This window comes from Oncorhynchus mykiss, chromosome 9 (genome assembly GCF_013265735.2).
Source record: "Oncorhynchus mykiss isolate Arlee chromosome 9, USDA_OmykA_1.1, whole genome shotgun sequence".
Taxonomy (NCBI): Eukaryota; Metazoa; Chordata; class Actinopteri; order Salmoniformes; family Salmonidae; genus Oncorhynchus; species Oncorhynchus mykiss.
The window spans coordinates 42209618-42237120 of NC_048573.1; the positions used below are offsets into that span (position 1 = coordinate 42209618).

General features: G+C 42.3%; 1 protein-coding gene across 2 annotated transcripts; it reads left to right on the forward strand.

Moving 5' to 3' along the window:
- Positions 1-217: 217 nt before the first annotated feature.
- LOC110532122 (immunoglobulin superfamily member 21) lies at positions 218-27022 on the forward strand. 2 transcript variants are annotated; one of them, XM_021615741.2, is made up of 10 exons: positions 218-497; positions 4089-4201; positions 4677-4798; positions 4984-5102; positions 5475-5590; positions 15378-15918; positions 25601-25701; positions 26061-26253; positions 26345-26380; positions 26484-27022. In XM_021615741.2, the coding sequence occupies exons 1-10, from the start codon at positions 443-445 to the stop codon at positions 26558-26560; spliced, it is 1473 nt and encodes a 490-aa protein (XP_021471416.2). In that variant the 5' UTR covers positions 218-442; the 3' UTR covers positions 26561-27022. The 2 variants fall into 2 exon arrangements, with proteins under 2 accessions (XP_021471416.2, XP_021471415.2); XM_021615740.2 differs by having other exon boundaries at positions 220-497; positions 26481-27022.
- Positions 27023-27503: the final 481 nt, after the last annotated feature.

Below are 27503 nucleotides of genomic sequence, written 5' to 3' on the forward strand. Positions count from 1 at the left end.
TGTCCCTATTTTATACTGTAGCCAACGTTTTATTTAATTGCATGTAAATAAATAATCTAAATGAATAATGAGCTATTTTGCCTATATTTCATAGCACTAACATGAGGCAACTGTCTGTGTCCTGATAGGATTTGGCGCGCCTATCTGTTCTTGTGTGCGCGCTCTTATTAAGCGTGTGGCGTGTGTTGAGAGAGTTCATTCAAATCTGTTCCTTTTTTTTAATCCTCTGACCATTCAGGAGTTAATAACGGGAAGAGGGCATATTTTTCTCACTGCTCGCTTGATAGAAACAGAAAAGTAGGTCTGCGTTCCGGTGCAGAATGAAGCGTTCCGAAAGGGCACCCGACCCCGTGCCGCAGACACGGTGGATGACACATTATCGGTGATTTTTCGCCTAAAAGTAGATGGAATGTAAACTTGACCTCACACACTAACGGGGAAGATGAGTTGTGCTTTTTCTCAATGTCTCATCGTATATATTTTGGATTTGGCAGTTGGTAAGTCTGTTTTTTATACTATAAGGAGCATTTTGTTCTTATTAGCTAAAACGTTTTTATTTTATTTCTAAAACTCAATGCGGTAGACTATTTCACCTAAATATATATACTCACATACAGTACATATATAGATACACATACATATATATACTCTGAACAAAATATAAAACGCAACATGTAATGTGCTGGTCCCATGTTTCATTAACTGAAATAAAAAATCCCAGAAATGTTCCATACACAGAAAAAGCTTTATTTCTCTCAAATGTTGTGCACAAATTTGTTTACATCCCTGTTAGTGAGCATTTCTCCGTTGTCAAGATAATCCATCCACCTGACAGATGTGGCATATCAAGAAGCTGATTAAACAGCAAGCTCATTACAATTGTGCTGGCGACAATAAAAGGCCACTTTAAATTGGGCAGTTTTGTCACACAACACAATGCCACAGATGTCTTAAGTTGAGGGAGCGTGGTTACTGCAGGAATGTCCACCAGAGCTGTTGCCAGAGAATGTAATGTTCATTTTATGTATCATAAGATGCCTCCAACATTGTTTTATAGAATTTGGCATTTCTTCCAACCTGCCTCATAACCGCAGACCACATGTAACCACGCCAGCTCAGGTCTCCACATCCGGTTTCCTATCTGAAGGGGAGGGGGGGGGGGGGGGGGGGGGGGGGGGGTCTGGCGGGGGTGCTGAGGAGTATTTATTTCTGTAATAAAGCCCCTCTGTTGTCATTTTTTGTTGTTGATTGGCTGGGCCTGGCTGCCAGGTGTGTGGGCCTATACTCTCCAAAACCCACCCATGGCTGCACCCCTGCCCAGTCATGTGAAATCTTTGAAATTGTTGCATGTTGCATTTAGATTTTTGTTCAGTATATATATATATATATATATATATATATATATATGTATATATATATATATATGCACACACACATACATACATACATACACACACACACATGCAGGACAGACACATACTTATGGGATAGGCTATAGCTTTCAACCCTGCAGAATTAACTTTCCAATGATTATAGGGTGTAGATGTTCTTTGATTACATGTTTGAAACTCATTACACAGTAGCCTAGATTGACTGCAAACAGTGTCAAGGCATTGACAGCCATCCAAAAGGATTAGTTGAAGATCTTTGTCTTTGAGGAGATTTGCTTCAGTGTCTGTACATTGAGTGCTCATATTAATACATGTTTGATGTAAACAAACTTTGCCTGCTGCCAGTGAGGCTATGATGTCACAATCCTAGTTACTCAATCTAGATCTTTTGATTGATTATCTGAGGGATAAAGGATGTTTGTTTGGCTGACCCATTTTACAGGTAATCTGTCCTCTAAAATGATTAAATTCCACTGCCCCAAGGCTCTAGGCCCTAACACAATGCCAGCAACAAAAACTCTGAGGATGTGTACTATTTCAAGCATCTGTGTGTGTGTGTGTGTGTGTGTGTGTGTGTGTGTGTGTGGGTCTGGGTCTTTAGTCTTGCTTGCCAGACGAATGGCACTCCACCTCCAGCGGCTCGTGAGATCAACTTGGTCTGTGAGTGGGAGAGAGAAAGAAAGAGATAGTCATCGCCTTTCTGTCTGTTCTTTATTCACCCCTCCCTTCCCATTGCCAGTAGCTGAGTTAATGCTTGTTGGGATCAACCACATTATATCTTGAATGAGCCCATTTTCAGAAGAATCAAGACTCACAACAACGCCAGGCTCTAATTCCCCGATCACCATATAATCTAATACGACCCTGATTTGGATTGTAGATTCTTAGTGGAACGGCCGCTTTAGGAAAATGTCGACGGACATCATAAAAACACCTGAGTTAAAAAATATTTGCCTTCACCTACAGGACTCACGCTTACAGAGTTGAGTGTCAGCTCTCTTTGCTCCAAGGAGCAGCTGTTTATTTTTTTATGTTTTTAATGTGAGTATATAGCACAAGACCCTCCAGCCCTCTCCTCCCATCCATGTAGTATCTGGAGCAGGACGCAGAGCGATGTGCCGAATGGCTGGGTCTGTAGATGAAAAGCTGGGGGATTAGCGGGAAAAACATGGTGAAAAATAATCCACCATGATGTCAGGGTGTAGAGGCCAAGGTGGGAGGGAGGGGCTGGAATGCTACACTGGCATTATTATATAACACCGTGGCTACGTTTACACAGGCAGCACCAATTCTGATATTTTTTTCACTAATTAGTCTTTTGACCAACCAGATCAGTTTTGAAAAATATCTGATGTGAAAGGACCAATTGGTGGGATTGAAAAAAAATCTGAATTGGGCTCCCTGTATAAAAGCAGCCTATTTGGTCTTTTGACCAATCACATCAGATCTTTTCACATCAGCTCTTTCTTCAGAGATTATCTGATTGGTCAAAAGACCAATTAGTGAAAAAAAGTATCAGAATTGTGCTGCCTGTCTAAACGCAGCCTACAACGCTCACAATATTTACTTAATGTAAAGCTAGTTGTGATTCTTTCTGCCACAGAATGCGCTTATGAAAGTGCAAATAAAAACATATCATTCATTACAGTGTATATATTCTCAGAGAATGAGGTCGCTACTAGGTTTCTGTGGCCTTAGATGCCTGTGCTGGGTAGAGATAGAGATTAGTGCTTCTAAGCACTATATCCTCTCTTGACTTGTTTAGGAGACAGGTTGGCTTTTAATTCATAATTCTGACCTTTTTACCCCGACAGAGCCACAGCACTTAGTGTGTGCTAAGACCACACCAATGGGAGAAAAAAAAGAGTACCATCAACATGCACTAGTGGTGCCACTGGTTTTAACATGCATCCTTTGTCCTGCTCTTGTCCACATTCTGATTGTGCCAACATTTTTAGACAGGTGTAGATGACTAAGAGATGCATTATGATCTTATTGTGATTAGATCTTCCTGACCACCTCTGGATATCTTACAAGTGTAGACAGATCTGGACAGTGAAACCATTTAGCTCATCATTATCCCGCCCTATAAAATCATTGACAGGTGTTACCATTGACTTATGCTAATATGTCTTCAAATAAATCATATTTTGAAAGAATAGCTGTGAAATAATTTGCATACAGGGAGGGACCATGAAATGTGGTCACAATGCAGACACAGTGGACGGATAAGATAAACATTTTAATACCATGTGAAGACACATTTCTGAAAATGTGTGTAAAATCAACACTGCAATTGTTGAATGAACAAGCCAATAATGAATCATTAAAGTAAAGGGGGAAAAAGTGTGCACATTATATTGCTATCCCAACCTGTAATTGCCCTCATGAGACAAAACAGATTATGCTTTGGCCACATAACCTTGATAATGCACTATTAATAATCCATTACAGCTAGCCGGTAAGGTTTGATTCCCAATGTTACAGAGAGAGGGAGCTATGGTCATTTGAGAAGTATAGTAACAATCTTTGATTTTGCCATCAGGAATCATAAAGTTGTTATATTCTATGTCTAATGAATGCCTATAGCATGTTTTGCCCTGGTCTATGCTATGGGTTTCATAGAAGGGAGTGGACTACACATTGTGGGGAGAAATGTGTGTAACAGATATTTGACTTGTCGTCTTTGAACCACAGGCTATTTAACGGTCACTCTTGAGTCCCTCCCTCCCATTGTCATTGGAGACACGGTGACACTCAAGTGCAATTTCAGGACAGATGGCAACCTGCGAGAGATTGTATGGTTTCGGGTGAGTAGGGTTGCCTCGATGTCCCTGAATGAACCGTATGATTGTTTGCAACACCACATATCGTGTGTTTACTTACATGAGACGCTTTTGACTAGACCGACATTGTTATCTACCGTTTTCCATTGACAATTCAATTAAAAACGCTGACACATGCGTCAAAGCTTTGTTCAGAAGAGACAGAGCATTAGATACAGTACATAGCAAGCTATCTGACTTCTGAAGAGCTACTAGGTTTGATAAGGTTTGTTAAATTATTATTATAAGCTCCTTGTGAAAATTCACTTCAAATTCCCATTAACTCCACACTGTGAAATTCATATCTTGTAATAACTAACTAAACTGATAAAAGAAGAGGCTTCAAAGCTCTCTGGGCTTCATGAATTGGAAAATAACTGTGTGCATTGATAGTTTTGTATAGAAAGCTTGTTTATTATTGACATGCCCAGGGTGTGTGATGTATTCTTTCACTTTCTAGGTGACAGAGGGTGGCAGTGCCAAGCAGAAGATCTTCACCTACGATGCCATGTACAACAGCAACTTCTCCCATATGGAGGACTTCCGCAGACGAGAAGACCTGGCCTACCAATCAACTGTCCGGTAAGCTTGACCAGTAGTCTGCAGCCTCAAGAAAAAGAGCATTGGTCAGTGTTTTCACTTGCAAGTGTAGGCTTATCTTGCCTTTTTTATTTGATCTTATAAAAGCTTTGAGTGTATGGAAAAGTGCTGTAAAACTCCTATCTTGTACTTGTGTTATCTTCCTGGGTTTGCTGTTGTGTTGCCAGGCTTCCTGAGGTGCAGATGGAAGATGATGGACCATATGAGTGCCATGTGGGGATCTACGACAAGGCCTCTAGAGACAGGGTGGTCTTAGCCTCAGGCACCATTGTGCTCACTGTCATGGGTACAATTCAAAATAATTAATGTTATGATGTTATGATCATGTGGTATTGGATAGGATTTTGTGGATGGAAGGTTTTGTAGCCTTTCTCCTCCATCCACGATTCTTTTGTGTTTTAGCCGTTTTCATTACCACCACTATCAGCATTTTTATCACCTGCCTCCCTCTACTGTTGAGATGTTGGAAATGCACAGAAGACGACTTTCTGTCATCAAGTACAGACATGAAAAACATGTTTTAGTTTAGTTTTTTTTTTTTTTAAAGTTGCCCTTCGGGAAAAAACTGGGGGGTGGTAACTGAAAATACTAGACAAACTTTGCCTATTTGTGGATGGTTTTGTCGTTTTAGTCCCAGGCTCCTTCTTTTCCTCCATAGTGCCTCCTAAATCCATCTCTGTAGTGGCAGCAGACTGCCCGGCCCCCTTCAATCGCTACGAGGCCCAGAACTTCACTCTAATCTGCATCGTCATGGGAGGAAAGCCAGCCCCTATGGTGAGTTTGCCCACATGCTAGCTGAGGAACGCTCAACTACGTTCTCTTCTTATATCGAGGCGGTGTTGAGTTTTGATAACTGGTACCGCGATTTGCTAGCAACAACATTGAGCCACCATCAGTCAATTCTTGTAAAAATGTAAATTCTGAAAACAGTTACCTGTACCTATTGTAATGAAACAGCTGGGAGCACCTTCTAGACCGAAGTCCAACGCGCTATCGACTGTGCCACAAAAACATGCTCAAGTGGCAGAGTCGATTTGCGCTCTTATAAATCCAGGGTCGTTACACTATGTTTGTCCCTTACAAAATGTCTAGCTAAGGAACACTTTTAGGGTTCTCACACAAAGTTTATAAATGTAGGCTGCAGTTGCTAAACTCAATAAATATATATAGCCATACAGTGTAGCTATTTCAAATAAGTTGAATGAATTAAGTCATTTAAATATTTTGATGATTTCCAATGAACAATTTAGCTACTATAGTTATCGAAAAGTTTCAGCTAGCAGCATTGAGTCAGGACATAACCAAACTGTCGCTGAGATAATGGATGCTGCGACTTTCAAGGAGAAAAAGGCATTGCTGAAACTCATTCATATGGTTGAGTGTAGAAAAGGGGGGTGAATGTGATTCATACCCGAATATCACAAACAAGGAGCAACTTCCAAAGAGGCAGAGAAGTGAACCATCAATGAGCCAGCTACAGGACATTATCGTCTGGATCCTCACGGCTAACATCAAATAGAATGCAGATGACATCATGGACTTTGTGAAAAAGAACACTGTCATCATCGTTAACCTGAAGAAAGCGATTGATTACCATGCTGAGGAAGTAAATACTCTGAAGCAGCAGTACGCAACACTGAAAACAGGTTGCAAAGCAGGAGAAGAAATTCACAGAAATAGAGTCAAAGGTTAACGAGACTGACCGGTACAGTCAGAGATGGAATCTTCAAATTTATGGAATCACAAAAAGAGAACATCAAAGCAAAGGTGAAGGACATTTGCAGACCAACAGTCCCGAAGGCCGAGTGGAAGGTTGTTGCAGCTTTGCAACTTGCGTTTTCAGTGTTGTGTAACTTCTGCTTCAGAGTATTTACTTCCCCAGATGGCGCCGGAGAATAAGGCAGACGTTTTACGTGCCCCCAGCAAATTGTGTTTTTTTGTTAGTTTGTTTGTGTTGTTTGTAACATTTATTAAAACTTATTTTGTACATAATGTTGCCACTACCGTCTCTTATGACCGAAAATAACTCTAGACATCAGGACTGCGATTACTCACCAAGGACCTTTTTTTCCTTTCATGACTCTGACGAGCCCGACGCAAAGGATATACTGCTTCCTCTGGAACAGGCCTCGATCCCTGTGATCTGCGTGAAGAGAAGGTGGAGAAAGAGAGATCAAAGGTCGGGCTGCCTTCTGACAATTCGTAGGTGATCGAATAAAACCCCACTTCCCTCCATTATGCTAGCAAACGTGCAATCTTTGGAGAATAAAATTGACGAGTTACTCAGAAGATTAAACTACCAACGGGACATTAAAAACAAATAACATCTGAACGACAACAATATCAAGATACAGCTGGATGGTTATGGTTATACAATGTACCGGCAGGATAGAACAGCGGCGTCTGGTAAGACAAGGGGCTGTAGACCACACTACCTACCAGGAGAGTTTTTTAAATACCACCACAGTCAGAGGCTGGCACTAAGACAATGTTGGATGAGCTGTATTCCGCCATAAGCAAACAAGAAAACACTCACCCAGATGCGGCGCTCCTAGTAGCCGGGGACTTTATTGCAGGGAAACTTAAATCTGTTTTACCAAATTTCTATCAACATGTTAAATGTGCAACCAGAGGAAAAATAACTCTGGTCCATCTATACGCTGCACACAGAGACGCATACAAAGCCTTCCCTCGCCCTCCATTTGGCAAATCTGATCATTATTCTATCCTCCTGACTCCTGCTTACAAGCAAAAGTTAAAGCAGGAAGCACCAGTGACTAGATCAATAAAAAGTGGTCAGAGGAAGCAGATGCTGAGCTACAGGACTGTTTTGCTAGCACAGACTAGAATATGTTCCGGGATTCCTCCGATGGCATTGAGGAGTACACCACATCAGTCATTGGCTTCATCAACAAGTGTATCAATGACGTTGTCCCCACAGTGACTGTAGGTACATACCCCAACCAGAATCCATTGATTACAGGCATCCGCACCGAGCTAAAGGCTAGAGCTGCCGCTTTCAAGGAGCGGGACTCTAACCCAGAAGCTTATAAGGAATCCCGCTATGCCCCCCAACGAACCATCAAACAGGCAAAGCGTCAATACAGGATTAAGATCAAGTCGTACTACACCGGCTCTGACGCTCGTTGGATGTGGCAGAGTTTGCAAACCATTACCGACTACAAAGGGAAGCACAGCCGAGAGCTGCCCAGTGACACGAGCCTACCAGGCGAGCTAAACTACTTATATGCTCACTTTGCGACAAATAACACTGAAACATGAATGAGAACACCAGCTGTTCCAGAAGACTGTGTGATCACACTCTCCGCAGCCGATGTGAGTAATATCTTTAAAACTTCTTATGGCTGGGGAGCAGTATTGAGTAGCTTGGATGAATACGGTGCCTAAAGTAAATGGCCTGCTCCTCAGTCTCAGTTGCTAATATATGCATATTATTATTAGTATTGGATAGAAAACACTAAAGTTTCTAAAACTGTTTGAATGATGTCTGTGAGTATAACAGAACTCATATGGCAGGCAAAACCCTGAGTTGAAATCAAAACAGGAAATGAAAAATCTGAGCTTTGTATGTATTCACCAGAATCCCCTTGAAATATTAATGATGTTGCACCGCCTAGGGGTTCCACTTGATGTCAACCATCAATAAAAATTATAATGAGAATTCTATGGTGTTGTGGGAGTGAATGATCGCAGAATCAGTCAGGTGTCTGGCAGTCAGCCATTTTCTGATCATGCTTATTCCTCATGGTAGTCACTTGCGTTCCATTGCTCACGAAGACGAGGAGCACTCCGGTTGGAACTTTATTGAAGCTATATGTTAAAAACACCCTAATGATTGATTCTGTACTTAGTTTGAAATGTTTCTTCGACCGGTAATATAACTTTTTGTCTGATATAACACTGACCAGAATGAGCGTTTGGATATGTATACATAAATAACGGACATTTTCGAACAAAACAAACATTGTGGATTTCTGGAGTGCTTTCTGATGTAGATCAAAGGTAAGGGAATATTTATCATGTAATTTCTTGTTTATGTTGGCTATTGTGACAAATGTTTCTGAGCGCCGTCTCAGATTATTGCATGGCTGGCTTATTCCGTAAAAAAAAATTGAAATCAGACACAGCAGTTGCATTAAGGAGAGGTATATCTATAATTCCATGTGTATAACTTGTCATCTACATTTATGACGAGTATTTCTGTTGAATGATGTGGCTATGCAAAATCACTGGATGTTTTTGGAACTAGTGAATGTAACGCGCCAATGTAAACTCATTTTGATAAATATGAACTTTATCAAACAAAACATACATGTATTGTGTAACATGAAGTCCTATTAGTGTCATCTGATGAAGATCATCAAAAGTTAGTGATTCATTTTCTCTATTTTCTGCTTTTTGAAACTCCTCTCTTTCGCTGAAAAAAAAATGGCTGTGTTTTTCTGTGGCTATGTGGTGACCTAACATAATCGTTTGTGGTGCTTTTGCTGTAAAAGCATATTTGAAATCAGACACTGTGGTGGGATTAACAACGGGAATAGCTTTAAAATGGTATGAGATACATGTATGTTTGAGGAATGTTAATTATGAGATTTTTGATGTTTTTAAAATGGCACCCTACACTGACTGGCTATTGTCAAATCACTCCCGTTAACGGGATTGCAGCCATAAGAAGTTTAAACAGGTCAATATTCACAAGGCCGCAGGGCCAGACGGATTACCAGGACGTGTACTACGAGCATGTGCAAACCAACTGGCAAGTGTCTTCACTGACATTTTCAACCTCTCCCTGTCCGAGTCTGTAATACCAACATGTTTCAAGCAGACCACCATAGTCCCTGTGCCCAAGAACACTAAGGTAACCTGCCTAAATGACTACCGACCCATAGCACTCACGTCTGTAGCCATGAATTGCTTTGAAAGGCTGGTCATGGCTCACATCAACACCATCATCCCAGAAACTCTAGACCCACTCCAATTTGCATGCCGCCCCAACAGACCCACAGATGATGCAATCTCTATTGCACTCCACACTGCCCTTTCCCACTAAGGACTCTGGGACTTAAACGCCTCCCTCTGCAACTGGATCCTGGACTTCCTGATGGGTCTCCCCCAGGTGGTAAGGGTAGGTAACAACACATCTGCCACGCTGATCCTCAACACGGGGGTCCTCGAAAGGTTCTACAGCTGCACCATCGAGAGCATCCTGACTGGTTGCATCACTGCTTGGTATGGCAACTTCTCGGCCTCCGACCGCAAGGCACTACAGAGGGTAGTGCGAACAGCCCAGTACATCACGGGACAAGCTTCCTGCCAGCCAGGACCTCTATATCAGGCGGTGTCAGAGGAAGGCCCTATAATTGTCAAAGACTCCAGAAATCCTAGTCATAGACTGTTCTCTCTGCTACCACACGGCTAGCGGTACCGGAGCGCCAAGTGTAGGTCCAAGAAGCTTCTAAACAGCTTCTACCCCCAAGCCATAAGACTCCTGAACATCTGGTCAAATGGCTACCCAGACTATTTGCAGTGCTCCACCCACTTTTACCCCGTCTTTACACCACTGCTACTCTCTGTTGTCATCTATGCGTAGTCACTTTAATAACTCTACCTACGTGTACATACTACCTCAACTAACCTGTACCCCCGCAAATTGACTCTGTATCGGTACTCCCCTGTATATAGTCTCACTATTGCTATTTTACTGCTGCTCTTTAATTACTTGTTACTTTTATCTCTTATTCTTATCTGTATTTTTTTGAAACTGCATTGTTCGTTGGGGGCTCGTAAGTAAGCATTTCTACTACACCTGTTGTATTGGGCGCATGTGACTAATACAATTTTATTTGATAAATATTAGAACCGTGCGTGTGTTATGAATACGTTTGGAAGTTACTGGGAACTGATGAAATTTGATATAAGGGTTTTGGCTTTTTCAATGGGGAAATAAATTACTTGTGACAAGAGAGAGAAAGAATAACATCATAAAGGGAATAATGGATTATACAACAACAACAAAAATGATCTAACTAATTAGGAATTACTGGAGCTATCATCACTGCAAATGCAGTTACTGTATCTACGAGGAAAAGGCTCAGGGGGGGATTGTAAGATCAAGACAAAAATGGATGGAAGAGGGAGAGAAATGCAAAATATTGAATTAATTTTGAAAAATGGCAGGCGAAATGTCTTCCGTATGTAAATGAATGATCAATAATTCTCCCAATGAAAATCCAAAAGAAATCTGTTTGTTGCCAAGTTTTATCAGAATATTTATACATCAGCCCAGTCAACTTCCAATATGGATTCTTTCTTAGACAATGTAGCAAACACTGCTCAGAAGATAGATCATGATTTCAGGGATATTTGTGATGAGTTATAAAAATGGAGATAAAATATTGAATTTTAAAGCCTTAAGGACAATAGATCCCCTGGAAAAGTATGGTTTAACAAGCAAGTTCTATAAAACATTCAATGATTGATTGATTGATTGATTTCATTCGTGCTATGTTCCAAGAAAAAGGAGTGACCGGCTTCCTTAAAGCACAGTGTAATTAGTTTGATTCCCAAACCTAATAAGTATTAGCCTGTTGAATAATGATGGAAAGTGATTTGCCAATGTATTTGCTAAGAGGTTGAAACAAGGCTTACGTCATATAATTGATGAAGAACAATATGGTTTTATGCATGGCTGACACATTAGAAGTAACCTCAGTCTGATCTTAGATATGATTGACTATTATGACCTCATCCTTGATAGTTTTCGCATGTTTGTTGATTTTTATAAAGCTTTTGACACTGTACCATTGGGTTTATGTTCAAAGCAATCTTTTTATTGGGTTTGGTTTAGTGACCTTAAAAAAAATAAGTAGTCCAAACTTTATACAGTAGTTGTACTAGATCTGTGAAATTAGCTCACTGGACATCCCAAAGATTTGATATTGGGTGTGGCATTAGGCAGGGTTGGCCAATTAGTCCATTTGTATTTTTATTGGTTACTCAAATTATGGCTCTTCATATCAAGAAGAGGAGTTTAATGTATTTCAGCAAGAATTTAAACTATGTCAACTGGATGATATCACCATATTTTTTGAGAGACCGGAAGAGTTTTCTAAAGCAGTTTCCTGTATTGAAGAGTTGTCATTGGTTTCAGACTTGAAAATATATATCAATTAGTCAGTCTTATTTCCACTCAAGGACTGTGTTTTACAGGAAGTATATGGTATCCCAGTTAAAGATAAGGTAACTTATCTTGGAATTGTTATATGCAGTGATGAAAAACAAAGGAGTAATTTAAACTTTAACCCAATTATTGAGTAAACAAAAGAAGAAATTGAAACTCTGGTTACTGAGAGATATTTCAGGCTTCAAACATAAAGATATAAAACTGTCTTTTTTTGTGAAGAATCAACAACAAGTGGGACACAATCATGAAGTGGAACGACATTTATTGGATATTTCAAACTTTTTTAACAAATCAAAAACTGAAAAATTGGGCGTGCAAAATTATTCAGCCCCTTTACTTTCAGTGCAGCAAACTCTCTCCAGAAGTTCAGTGAGGATCTCTGAATGATCCAATGTTGACCTAAATGACTAATGATGATAAATACAATCCACCTGTGTGTAATCAAGTCTCCGTATAAATGCACCTGCACTGTGATAGTCTCAGAGGTCCGTTAAAAGCGCAGAGAGCATCATGAAGAACAAGGAACACACCAGGCAGGTCCGAGATACTGTTGTGAAGAAGTTTAAAGCCGGATTTGGATACAAAAAGATTTCCCAAGCTTTAAACATCCCAAGGAGCACTGTGCAAGCGATAATATTGAAATGGAAGGAGTATCAGACCACTGCAGATCTACCAAGACCTGGCCGTCCCTCTAAACTTTCAGCTCATACAAGGAGAAGACTGATCAGAGATGCAGCCAAGAGGCCCATGATCACTCTGGATGAACTGCAGAGATCTACAGCTGAGGTGGGAGACTCTGTCCATAGGACAACAATCAGTCGTATATTGCACAAATAAACATATCCAGGTGTTAGAATGGCCAAGTCAAAGTCCAGACCTGAATCCAATCGAGAATCTGTGGAAAGAACTGAAAACTGCTGTTCACAAATGCTCTCCATCCAACCTCACTGAGCTCGAGCTCAGGAATGGGAAAAAAATTCAGTCTCTCGATGTGCAAAACTGATAGAGACATACCCCAAGCGACTTACAGCTGTAATCGCAGCAAAAGGTGGCGCTACAAAGTATTAACTTAAGGGAGCTGAATAATTTTGCACGCCCAATTTCAGTTTTTGATTTGTTAAAAAAGTTTGAAATATCCAATAAATGTCGTTCCACTTCATGATTGTGTCCCACTTGTTGTTGATTCTTCACAAAAAAATACAGTTTTATATCTTTATGTTTGAAGCCTGAAATGTGGCAAAAGGTCGCAAAGTTCAAGGGGGCCGAATACTTTCGCAAGGCACTGTATTTCATAATATGGTCAGGTTTTATTGTCCAAAGCTGATGGTTATCCAGGTTGGTTTATGTCTCTATCACTTGACTTACCCCCTAAAATTGTAAAGGACTTAGATACGATTCTTTATCTTATTTGGAGGAACAAGCCTCACCATCTACGGAAAGATATTCTCAGTAATAGCCAAGAACAAGGAGGACTGATTTCAATATTCTAACTACAGTTGAATTCGGACGATAAAACATACACTTAGGTTGGAGTCATTAACTTGTTTTTCAACCACTCCACAGATTTCCAACTATAGTTTTGCCTAGTCGGTTAGGACAAATACTGTGTGCATGACACAAGTCATTTTTCCAACAATTGTTTACAGACAGATTATTTCACTTATTATTCACTGTATCACAATTCCAGTAGGTCAGAAGTTCACATACACTAAGTTGACTGTGCCTTTAAACAGCTTGGAAAATTCCAGAAAATGATGTCATGGCTTTAGAAGCTTCTGATAGGCTTATTGAAATAATTTGAGTCCTATAATCGACATAACGTGAAAGGCCGCTCAGCAAGGAAGAAGCCACTGCTCCAAAACCGCCATAAAAAAGCCAGACTACGGTTTGCAACTGCACATGGGGACAAAGATTGTACTTTTTGGAGAAATGTCCCCTGGTCTGATGAAACAAAAATAGAACTGTTTGGCCATAATGACCATCGTTATGTTTGGAGAGAAAAGGGGGAGGCTTGCAAGCCGAAGAACAACATCCCAACCGTGAAGCACGGGCGTGGCAGCATCATGTTGTGGGGGTGCTTTGCTGCAGGAGGGACTGGTGCACTTCACAAAATAGATGCCATCATTAGGTAGGAAAATTGTGGCTATATTGAAGCAACATCTCAAGACATCAGTCAGGAAGTTAAAGCTTGGTTGCAAATCAGCCTGACTAACCGGTGTCTGTATGTAGCCTCGCTACTTTTATAGCCTTGCTACTGTATATAGCCTGTCTTTTTACTGTTTTATTTCTTTACCTACCTATTGTTCACCTAATACTTTTTTTTGCACTATTGGTTAGAGCTTGTAAGTAAGCATTTCACTGTAAGGTTGCATTCAGCGCACGTGACAAATAAACTTTGATTTGATTTGAAATGGGTCTTCCAAATGGACAATGATCCCAAGCATACTTCCAAAGTTGTGGCAAAATGGCTTAAGGACAACAAAGTCAAGGTATTGGAGTGGCCATCACAAATCCTGACCTCAATCCTGTAGAAAATATGTGGGCAGAACTGAAAAGGTGTGTGTGAGCAAGGAGGTCTACAAAGCTGACTCAGTTACTCCAGCTCTGTCAGGAGGAATGTGCCAAAATTCACCCAACTTATTGTGGGAAGCTTGTGGAAGACTACCTGAAACATTTGACCCAAGTTAAATAATTTAAAGGCAATGCTACCAAATACTAATTGAGTGTATGTACACTTCTGACTCACTGGGAATGTGATGAAAGAAATAAAAGCTGAAATAAATAATTCTGAAAAACGGAGTTTAAATGTATTTGGCTAAGGTGTATGTAAACTTCCGACTTCAACTGTAGCACTTTCAAAATAAATAGAATTTAAGTATATTAAGAACCAGAACAGTATTTGGAATGTCTTCCCTAAGTAGTTATCAATAACCATAACCTTACCTAACCCTAACCTAAACTTTTACCTTAACCACTTAAAATGTCAACTTCAATGGGGTACTGGATAGCACAAGTCTAATTGAATCTCAGTTTAAGTAGTACGAGCAATGAGGAAAAAGTTGGTTGTATTTGCTAAATGTTTTTATTAAAAGTATGAATTTCAGGACCCCGCGAAAGGACTGCAGTTTTAAAGGACGAACATAGGTACAGGTAAGTGTTTTCAGAATTGACATTTTTACAAGAATCGACTGATGGCCTCGATATAAAAGAAGAGTTGATTTCCTCGGTTACCCACATGCAAACTACTCAAAAGTACTCCCACTAGAATATATTTTGACGTAAGAACACTCACTGCACTGTTGAAATTATTAGTGTTCTTGGTTGTTACGGGCTCTTACGATGTTGTTCCCCTCTCAGGTGTACTTCAAGCGTGACAGCGAGCTGATCGACGTGTTCCCCTCTATTATGGAGGGTGGTGGGGGCCAGTCCCAGGGAAGGGGCCTGGCAGGTCTACGGGGCTCTAGGCCCCTGATCAGCAGAGATCTGGATGACACCAAGCTGAAGAAGTCCCTCTCCCTGCTGGACCAGGACCAGGGGGAGCCCCCCCATCTGGACCATGACACCCCTGGGACCAGAGGGACAGGGAAGACAGGAGGGGCCAGGGAGGGACCAGGGGCCCTGGGAGAGCCTGGCGGTGTGGAGGGGTCTGAGCCCAGCTCCACCACCACGGAGGTGATCCCAGAGACGGTGGTAAGCCGGGAGTTCCCCCGCTGGGTGCAGAGCACAGACCCACTCTACTACTTCCAGCACAGGCGGCAGGTCTCCAGCGATGGCACCATGGAGGTCAGAGCCATGCTCACCTGGAGCCTCAACCCCCAACTGGACAACGACGCCCTGTTCAGCTGCGAGGTCAAGCATCCAGCTCTGTCCATGCCCATGCAGGCTGAGGTCACTCTGTGTGGGTACCAGACCAGAGCATGCCCTTCCACCTTCTACCTTCCTCAGATACCAGGCTCCCATACTGGTTTGACCATGAAAATCAGCTGGATACCAAATACTAATGTCTCCTTGAAAACAGAAACAATATGTACAGTCGTGGCCAAAAGTTTTGAGAATTACAGTGCCTTGCGAAAGTATTCGGCCCCCTTGAACTTTGCGACCTTTTGCCACATTTCAGGCTTCAAACATAAAGATATAAAACTGTATTTTTTTGTGAAGAATCAACAACAAGTGGGACACAATCATGAAGTGGAACGACATTTATTGGATATTTCAAACTTTTTTAACAAATCAAAAACTGAAAAATTGGGCGTGCAAAATTATTCAGCCCCCTTAAGTTAATACTTTGTAGCGCCACCTTTTGCTGCGATTACAGCTGTAAGTCGCTTGGGGTATGTCTCTATCAGTTTTGCACATCGAGAGACTGACATTTTTTCCCATTCCTCCTTGCAAAACAGCTCGAGCTCAGTGAGGTTGGATGGAGAGCATTTGTGAACAGCAGTTTTCAGTTCTTTCCACAGATTCTCCATTGGATTCAGGTCTGGACTTTGACTTGGCCATTCTAACACCTGGATATGTTTATTTTTGAACCATTCCATTGTAGATTTTGCTTTATGTTTTGGATCATTGTCTTGTTGGAAGACAAATCTCCGTCCCAGTCTCAGGTCTTTTGCAGACTCCATCAGGTTTTCTTCCAGAATGGTCCTGTATTTGGCTCCATCCATCTTCCCATCAATTTTAACCATCTTCCCTGTCCCTGCTGAAGAAAAGCAGGCCCAAACCATGATGCTGCCACCACCATGTTTGACAGTGGTGATGGTGTGTTCAGGGTGATGAGCTGTGTTGCTTTTACGCCAAACATAACGTTTTGCATTGTTGCCAAAAAGTTCAATTTTGTTTTCATCTGACCAGAGCACCTTCTTCCACATGTTTGGTTTGTCTCCCAGGTGGCTTGTGGCAAACTTTAAACAACACTTTTTATGGATATCTTTAAGAAATGGCTTTCTTCTTGCCACTCTTCCATAAAGGCTAGATTTGTGCAATATACGACTGATTGTTGTCCTATGGACAGAGTCTCCCACCTCAGCTGTAGATCTCTGCAGTTCATCCAGAGTGATCATGGGCCTCTTGGCTGCATCTCTGATCAGTCTTCTCCTTGTATGAGCTGAAAGTTTAGAGGGACGGCCAGGTCTTGGTAGATTTGCAGTGGTCTGATACTCCTTCCATTTCAATATTATCGCTTGCACAGTGCTCCTTGGGATGTTTAAAGCTTGGGAAATCTTTTTGTATCCAAATCCGGCTTTAAACTTCTTCACAACAGTATCTCGGACCTGCCTGGTGTGTTCCTTGTTCTTCATGATGCTCTCTGCGCTTTTAACGGACCTCTGAGACTATCACAGTGCAGGTGCATTTATACGGAGACTTGATTACACACAGGTGGATTGTATTTATCATCATTAGTCATTTAGGTCAACATTGGATCATTCAGAGATCTTCACTGAACTTCTGGAGAGAGTTTGCTGAACTGAAAGTAAAGGGGCTGAATAATTTTGCACGGCCAATTTTTCAGTTTTTGATTTGTTAAAAAAGTTTGAAATATCCAATAAATGTCGTTCCACTTCATGATTGTGTCCCACTTGTTGTTGATTCTTCACAAAAAAATACAGTTTTATATCTTTATGTTTGAAGCCTGAAATGTGGCAAAAGGTCGCAAAGTTCAAGGGGGCCGAATACTTTCGCAAGGCACTGTACAAATATAAATTTTCACAAAGTTTGCTGCTTCAGTGTCTTTAGATATTTTTGTCAGATGCTACTATGGAATACTGAAGTATAATTACAAGCATTTCATAAGTGTCAAAGGCTTTTATTGACAATTACATGAAGTTGATGAAAAGAGTCCATATTTGCAGTGCTGACCCTTCTTATTCAAGACCTCTGCAATCCGCCTTGGCATGCTGTCAATTAACTTCTGGGCCGCATCCTGACTGATGGCAGCCCTTTCTTGCATAATCAATGCTTGGAGTTTGTCAGAATTTGTGGGGTTTTGTTTGTCCACCCACCTCTTGAGGATTGACCACAAGTTCTCAATGGGATTAAGGTCTGGGGAGTTTCCTGGCCATGCTCCCAAAATATTGATGTTTTGTTCCCCGAGCCACTTAGTTATCACGTTTGCCTTATGGCAAGGTGCTCCATCATTCTGGAAAAGGCATTGTTCGTCACCAAACTATTCCTGGATGGTTGGGAGAAGTTGCTTTCGGAGGATGTGTTGGTACCATTCTTTATTCATGACTGTGTTCTTAGGCAAAATTGTGAGTGAGCTGAGAAACAACCCCACACATGAATGGCCTCAGGATGCTTTACTGTTGGCATGACACAGGACTGATGGTAGCGCTCACCTTGTCTTCTCCGGACAAGCTTTTTTCCCCAGATGCCACAAACAATCGGAAAGGGGATTCATCAGAGAAAATGACTTTACCCCAGTCCTCAGCAGTCCAATCCCTGTACCTTTTGCAGAATATCAGTCTGTCCCTGATGTTTTTCCTGGAGAGAAGTGGCTTCTTTGCTGCCCTTCTTGACACCAGGCCATCCTCCAAAAGTCTTCGCCTCACTGTGCATGCAGATGCACTCACACCTGCCTGCTGCTATTCCTGAGCAAGCTCTGTACTGGTGGTGCCCCGATCCCGCAGCTGAATCAACTTTAGGAGATGGTCCTGGCGCTTGCTGGACTTTCTTGGGCACCCTGAAGCCTTCTTCACAATAATTGAACCGCTCTCCTTGAAGTTCTTGATGATCTGATAAATGGTTGATTTAGGTGCAATCTTACTGGCAGCAACATCCTTGCCTGTGAAGCCCTTTCTGTGCAAAGCAATGATGACGGCACGTGTTTCCTTGCAGGTAACCATGGTTAACAGAGGAAGAACAATGATACCAAGCACCACCCTCTATTTGAAGCTTCCAGTCTGTTATTCAAACTCAATCAGCATGAGAGTGATCTCCAGCCTTGTTCTCATCAACACTCACACCTGTGTTAATGAGAGAATCACAGACATGTCAGCTGGTCCTTTTATGGCAGAGCTGAAATGCAGTGGAAATGTTTTTGGGAGATTCAGTTCATTTGCATGGCAAAGACAGACTTTGCAATTAATTGCAATTCATCTGATCACTCTTCATAACATTCTGGAGTATATGCAAATTACCATCATACAAACTGAGGCAGTAGACTGTGAAAATTAATATTTGTCATTCTCAAAACTTTTGGCCAAGACTGTAGACTGACCTTGCACAGAGTTGCATTATTTTACAGAGAACACATAGAGCCCTGAGTTTATTCCCCCCTATATACCATGGCTATAATTTAATAAATTTGCAGCTAGAATGGGTTCATTTTCCGGTAGAAAGGTGTTCAACATCCACTGAAGTAGCTAACGTTACACGTTTACTAGACAGCTACAGTAGTTGCCGTGGTAACCAAACAAACAGACTTGAGAGTTTAACAAATCAAACCATAAATCCTAGCTTGCCATTATGAAAATCTAATTCAGCAATACCAATGTTTTCAATATGACTTTTGCTTTCAAAAGCAGCTCAAACATAGAACATGTAAGAATGAACTATAGCCATTGAATTATACCGTGCAAATATACTGTGCATAATAGGAAAATAATGCACACTCTTGAATGCCCTTCAAACCAATCAGAAATAAATATTCAACAACGCCATGGTATATTTAAGCAATAAGGCCCGAGGGTCTGTATCCAGGCACTCCGCGTTGCGCGTAAGAACAGCCCTTAGCAGTGGTACATTGGCTATTGAAACAGTAAAAATTATTATTTAAAAAAAATAATACCCGTAGCATACGTTGGCTTTCAGTACTCAGGCTCGAACCACCCGGTTTATATTCCAAAATAATACATTTCCAAAATATTAGTTAAAGTCCAAATTCACTATAGGATTACATTATTTCCTGAATTCATGGAAAATGTCCATGGTGTCTGAAAACTCTGAATTGAGGGATTATGGCTCCCGAGTGGCGCAATTAGATTCCAGGCTATATCACAACCGCAGTGATTGGGAGTCCCATAGGGCGGCGCACAATTGGCCCAGCGCCTTCCGGGTTAGGGTTTGGCCGGGGTAGGTGTCACGTTCGTCGTATAGAGGAGACCAAGGCGCAGCGTGATATGAATACATTATTCTTTAATAAACAAAGAACACTAAACAAACTAACAAAATAACAAAACGAACGTGACGCTAATTACAACAAGTGCTAACATGCAACTACACAGACAATAACCCACAAAACCAAAATGGGAAATGGCAACCTAAATAGGATCCCCAATCAGAGACAAAGATAACCCACTGCCTCTGATTGGGAACCAATTCAGGCCACCATAGACCTACAGTTACCTAGACATACCAAAACCCCATAGATGTACAAAAACCCTAGACAAGATAAAACACATACCACCCTCGTCACACCCTGACCTAACCAAAATAATAAAGAGAGTCCGCACCCCCAAAGGTGCGGACTCCCGGCCGCAAACCTAAACCTATATGGGAGGGTCTGGGTGGGCATCTAACCTCGGTGGCAGCTCTGGTTCTGGACGCTGCCCCCCTTCTTTACACTGAGTCCGCTCTTGTAGCACTGACCTGTAGATCATCGTCGAAGGCTCTGGACTGCGGATCCTCGCCGTAGGCCCCTGGCTGGGGACCCTCGCTGCTTGGATCATTGCCGGAGGTTCCGGAGTGTGGACCGTCGCCGGAGACCCCGGAGTGTGGACCGTCGCCGGAGACCCCGGAGTGGGGACCGTCGCCGGACGCTCCGGTCTGGGTACCGTCGCCAGACGCTCCGGACTGGGGAGGTGCACTGTAGGCCTAGTGCGTGGGGCCGGCACTGGTGGTACCGGGCTGGGGACACGCACCTCAGTGCGAGGAGCAGGAACAGGGCGTACTGGACCCTGGAGGCACACTGGAGTCCTGGTGTGTGTGGTGCCGGCACTGGTGGTACCGGGCTGGTGACACGCACCTCAGGACGAGTGCGGGGAGGAGGAACAGGACACACCGGGTTGTGAAGGTACACTGGAGACCTGGTGTGTATAGCCGGCATCAATTGTTCCGGAACTTTTTTTTTTTTGACCCCTTTTTCTCCCCAATTTCGTGGTATCCAATTGTTGTAGTAGCTACTATCTTGTCTCATCGCTACAACTCCCGTACGGGCTCGGGAGAGACGAAGGTTGAAAGTCGTGCGTCCTCCGATACACAACCCAACCAAGCTGCACTGCTTCTTAACACAGCACACATCCAACCCGGAAGTCAGCCGCAGCAATGCGCCGGAGGAAACACCGTGCACCTGGCCACCTTGGTTAGCGCACACTGCGCCCAGCCCGCCACAGGAGTCGCTGGTGCGCGATGAGACAAGGACAACCCTAACCCTAACCCGGGCAAGCACTCCCTAACCCGGGCGACGCTAGGCCAATTGTGCGTCGCCCCACGGACCTCCCGGTCGCGAACCCAGGGACTCTGATGGCACAGCTGGCGCTGCAGTACAGCGCCCTTAACCACTGCGCCACCCGGGAGGCCCTTGTTCCGGAACTTTAACACATGTTTCAGGATGAGTACGAGGAACTGACACAGGTGGCATCGGACAGCTAACACACTCCTCAGGGCGAATGCCATGCATACTACGCCAAACCAACAGCTCTCTCTCTTCACTCTCCTCCAATTTCATCAACAACTCCTCAAATGTCTCATAATCTCCCCTCCGTTCACTCTCCTCCAATCTGTCCAATAACTCCTTGACAATCTCAGACTCACCCCTCAACTTCGCCTACTGCTCCATGTGCCTCCCCCAAAAAAATATTATTGGGATTTCTGTGTCCTACTTCCCTGACGTTGTTGCTCTTACTTCACCGTTCCTCCTGCGCAGTTTCCACCTGCCTCCGTGGTAGGCGATCCTCTCCTGCCAAAATCTCCTCCCACGTCCAGATCCTTTATCGTCCAGTATTTCATCCCAGGTCCATTTTTCCACCAAGCGCTGTTCCTCCCTTTCACGCTGCTTGGTCCTTTTTTGGTGGGTTATTCTGTCACGTTCGTCATATAGAGGAGACCAAGGCGCAGCGTGATAAGAATGCATTCTTCTTTAATAAACGAAGAACACTAAACAAAATAACCAAACGACCGTGAAGCTAATTACAACAAGTGCTGACATGCAACTACACATAGACAATAACCCACAAAACAAAAATGGGAAATGGCAACCTAAATATGATCCCCAATCAGAGACAACAATAAACAGCTGCATCTGATTAGGAACCAATTAAGGCCACCATAGACCTACATTTACCTAAACATACCAAAACCCCATAGATGTACAAAAACCCTAGACAAGACAAAACACACATACCATCCTCGTCACACCCTGACCTAACCAAAATAATAAAGAAAACAAAGATAACTAAGGTCAGGGCGTGACAGTAGGCCGTCATTGTAAGTAAGAATTTGTTCTTAACTGACTTGCCTAGATAAATAAAGGTTAAATAAATACATAATAAATATATATATATATATATATATATATATATATATATATATACACACACACACACACACACACACAGTGGGGAGAACAAGTATTTGATACACTGCCGATTTTGCAGGTTTTCCTACTTCTGTTATTTTTATCATAGGTACACTTCAACTGTGAGAGACGGAATCTAAAACAAAAATCCAGAAAATCACATTGTATGATTAAGTAATTGATTTGCATTTTATTGCATGACATAAGTATTTGATCACCTACCAACCAGTAAGAATTCCGGCTCTCACAGACCTGTTAGTTTTTCTTTAAGAAGCCCTCCTGTTCTCCACTCATTACCTGTATTAACTTCACCTGTTTGAACTCGTTACCTGTATAAAAGACAACTGTCAACACACTCAATCAAACAGACTCCAACCTCTCCACAATGGCCAAGACCAGAGAGGGTGTAAGGACATCAGGGATAAAATTGTAGACCTGCACAAGGCTGGGATGGGCTACAGGACAATAGGCAAGCAGCTTGGTGAGAAGGCAACAACTGTTGGCGCAATTATTAGAAAATGGAAGAAGTTCAAGATGACGGTCAATCACCCTCGGTCTGGGGCTACATGCAAGATCTCACCTCGTGGGGCATCAATGATCATGAGGAAGGTGAGGGATCAGCCCAAAACTACACGGCAGGACCTGGTCAATGACCTGAAGAGAGCTGGGACCACAGTCTCATTGAAAACCATTAGTAACACACTACGCCGTCATGGATTAAAATCTTGCAGCGTACGCAAGGTCCCCCTGCTCAAGCCAGCGCATGTCTAGGCCCGTCTGAAGTTTGCCAATGACCATCTGGATGATCCAGAGGAGGAATGGGAGAAGGTCATGTGACAGGTCATCAGACAAAAATAGAGCTTTTTGGTCTAAAGTACAACCCCAAGAACACCATCCCAACAGTGAAGCATGGAGGTGGAAACATCATTCTTTGGGGATGCTTTTCTGCAAAGGGGACAGGACGACTACACCGTATTGAGGGGAGGATGGATGGGGCCATGTATCGCGAGATCTTGGCCAACAACCTCCTTCCCTCAGTAAGAGCATTGAAGATGGGTCGTGGCTGGGTCTTCCAGCATGACAATGACCCGAAACACACAGCCAGGGCAACTAAGGAGTGGCTCCGTAAGAAGCATCTCAAGGTCCTGGAGTGGCCTAGCCAGTCTCCAGACCTGAACCCAATAGAACATATTTGGAGGGACAGCCCCGAAACCTGAAGGATCTGTAGAAGGTCTGTATGGAGGAGTGGGCCAAAATCGCTGCTGCAGTGTGTGCAAACCTGGTCAAGAACTAGAGGAAACGTATGATCTCTGTAATTGCAAACAAAGGTTTCTGTACCAAATTGTAACTTCTGCTTTTCTGATGTATCAAATACTTATGTCATGCAAAAAATGCTAATTAATTACAAAAAAAATCATACACTATGATTTTCTGGATTTTTGTTTTAGATTCCGTCTCTCACAGTTGAAGTGTACCTAGGATACAAATTACAGACCTCTACATGCTTTATAAGTAGGAAAACCTGCAAAATCGGCAGTGTATCAAATACTTGTTCTCCCCACTGTGTGTGTGTGTGTATATATACACACACACAACCATACTCAGAGGTAATGCATTCAGTAATGACAGAAAACAATCACTTCCCAGCCCAAAGCATCAGCTAACTACAGGAGTATACAGTAATCATATGCTTTAGCTCAGGATCTAGCAGCAGCGAGCGACTATTTTGAGGTGGTGACTCACGTAATGAGGATGATCCTTAATGGAGTATTTGTTCAGAGCATCCATTAGTTCTCCTTAGAAACGCATTAGAAATCTCACGGCAGATCAGCTATTTTTTTACACCGTTACATATGTAATCACATAAGCACACACACACACACACACACCTACCCACACTATGTTCTGTATGCAGTACAGCCACGGGCATCAGTTTATGATGAATTCATGGCAAACCTCATATCAGTAAGTATGAGTGGATTACTAGATATAGTGGAGATTTTTCATCATCAAAAACAGCTATTCCAAGACTGTCATGCTCATATACAAAATGGACTCACAGGCTGAAAGCTTTGTGCACGTTATGCAGAGAATATATACTGAACAAAAATATGAACGCAACATGTAAAGTGTCACGTTTCATAAGCTGATAAAATATCCTTGAAATGTTCCATATGCACATGGAAAAAAACTCTCATGTTGTGCACAAATTTGTCTACATCTCTGTTAGTGAGGATTTCTCATTGGCCAAGATAATTCATCCACCTGAAAGGTGTGGCATATAAAGAAGCTGATTAAACAGCATGATCATTACACAGGTGCACCTTGTGCTGGGGGCCTTGAAATGTCACTCAGTTTTGTCACACAACATAATGCCACAGAGGTCTTACGTTTTGAGGGTGCTCGCAATTGGCATGCTGACTTCAAGAATGTCCACCAGAGCTGTTGTCAGAGAATTGAATGTTAATTTCTCCACCATAAGCCACCTCCAATGTCATTTTAGAGAATTTGGCAGTACGTCCAACCAGCCTCAAAACCACAGACCACGTGTAACCACGCCAGCCCAGGACCTCCACATCGGGCTTCTTCACCTACGGAATTGTCTGAGACCAGCCACCCCGACAGCTGATAAAACTGAGGAGTATTTCTGTCTGGAATAAAGCCCTTTTGTGTGGAAAAAGATTTGCTGGGCCTGTCTCCCAAGTAGGTGGGCCTATGCCCTCCCAGGCCCACCCATGGCTGTGCCCTTGCCCAGTCATGAAATCCATAGATTAGGGCCTAATTTATTTATTTCCTTATATGAACTGTACCTCATTGAAATTGTTGCATCTTGCATTTATATTTTCGTTCAGTATAGATGACTTGTTGCATTTATTTCTTTGTAAATAGTTTGTGACAAATAAGGAGAAAATAATAGAAGTGATTTGTTACTGACTGCAAAGACTGTAAGTCGCTCCGGATAAGAGAGTCTGCTAAATGACCAAAATGTAAATGTGTCAATTTTGTTAAAATATTAAAGATTAGATCAGATAAAAACATTGATTGTTTATATTTTATTTCCCTTTAGCTGCTCCCAGGGGCCCCAAACTCTCCATGTCGCCTGGTAAGGCTAAAGTAGGAGACACTGTCCGCATTACAGTTCAGGGCCTCCAGATCTCTTCCACAGGGGTGAGTACATGAGAAGTGCTATTTGCACCAATAAGTGCATTCAACTGAAGTAGGAAAGACAACCACATATCACAATCATTGAAAGCGAATCTTCTTCAAAAATATAACATTTCACCAACAGGTGTCGCTCTATGACTATAGAATACAGCTAACTGGTGAAAGTCATTCAGCGTGTTTGATTGGATCAGTTTGAGTAAGATGAGCTGGCAAGGCACATAATCGATAATCTTGATCACAGAGTAATTATTTGGGATGCAAGGTGATTTGTGCATCAGTGATTATGTGCAGTCCTTCTGTAGTGTAGTCAATCTCATACACACATTATTTACAAAGGATGCTTTTCCCCATGCACTCTTCAGAACATGGTGTTCCCCGAGCCACTGTTCACCTGGACCAGGGTGGGAGGTAATTTGCTGGACGGGAGAGAGGACCATAATGGGAGGGAGCTGGTGCTTGAGAGAGTACCAGCCGAGCTCAACGGCTCCATGTTCCGATGCACTGCCCAGAACCCTCTGGGATCCACTGACACACACACGCGGCTCATCGTGTTTGGTGTGTGTGTTCTCTATGTCAATGGTTCTCTATGTGTAGTTACTCCCTCTCCTCATCCATATGACTTACTTTATTTTCTCTGTTTTTACAGAAAACCCAAGACTTAAGAAGGGGAGACATTTTGTTGGTATGCATAGAGAGAATGGACAAAAGGAAACTAAATTCTTTGCAAGGTCAACATAAGTCCTTCTACTAAAGATGAACTAACGCTTATTTATTTATATTAGCAGATGCAGCCTATTGCAATGAGGCACTGGAGCTGACCACCATGCTGTTAATGTTAGCCGTGACATGGGAGATGACGTGAACAGCTAAATGGACCCCTGCCCTTCTCCAGTCTCACTAGTCTCTCGAGTTTCTCCTCTGTCGCTCACTTCCCCATCTGCAGTTCCAGCTACTGGAGCTGAGGCACTGTTCACTTTTCATAAAAGCAGCTTAGGAAAAGAAAAACGTTGTCAGAAAGAAGATGAGAACTACATACATTCTAACTCTCTAGGCTTTTATGTTGTCATTCTGCTTGCCTAACTGCTTCTTCCCTTTTGGTTTTTTCAACATCCAATGACCAACTATCACAGTGGTTATGTTTTATAGTAGACCCCAACCTGTGTTAGAGGTAATTTTAACCAAGTTTATGTGGGCTGGCCCACATTAGATGCTTTTTCCCCATCTTCCTGTTATTTGAAGGTCAGAACACATACAATATGACATGTTTTTTGACATATCTTGGTCAGCAAGTCCTTGGATAAAATAAATGTTTGGTTGGAAGAAATGTCCTTGAAATGTATTTTTGTTCAGAGTCATAGATAAGGAGCGATATGGTTTTTTTTTTCTCGATTTTCTGAAATGCTTGAAATTCTTTTAAGAGAAATGTACAGTCTGCGGTAATGGTCCCTACTTGAATACACAGCCCAGTTTATTTTACCGACACCAAATCTGAGTTAAGGTGCCAATGTGACCAAACAGGTATTGTTTGAATATGTGCTGTCCTGGGAATATGATGGAACTTGAGCCTACAATCAGATGAGAGTTCAAAATGATCTCATGTTGAATATTGTCACCTTAAAACACGATCTTTATGGCATTACTGATATCTAGAAGAAAAAGAAACGCACACCTATTTAGGCGAGGTGCTGGCTAGCGGAGTAGAAAACTTGAAAATTAGAGAGACGCACACTCTAGGACCTCAGATGCAAAAATGTAATTACCAACGTTTTGACAGCCAAGCTGTCTTCATCAGGATAATCACCAGA

What these genes read in the sequence shown, in the direction of transcription:
- LOC110532122 (XM_021615740.2), top strand. Translation starts at nt 443, where the DNA reads ATGAGTTGTGCTTTTTCTCAATGTCTCATCGTATATATTTTGGATTTG. An exon ending in TATTTTGGATTTGGCAGTTG is followed by an intron (nt 498 to 4,088) that starts GTAAGTCTGTTT and finishes TTTGAACCACAG; the next exon opens with GCTATTTAACGGTCACTCTT. An exon ending in GAGGAAAGCCAGCCCCTATG is followed by an intron (nt 5,591 to 15,377) that starts GTGAGTTTGCCC and finishes TTCCCCTCTCAG; the next exon opens with GTGTACTTCAAGCGTGACAG.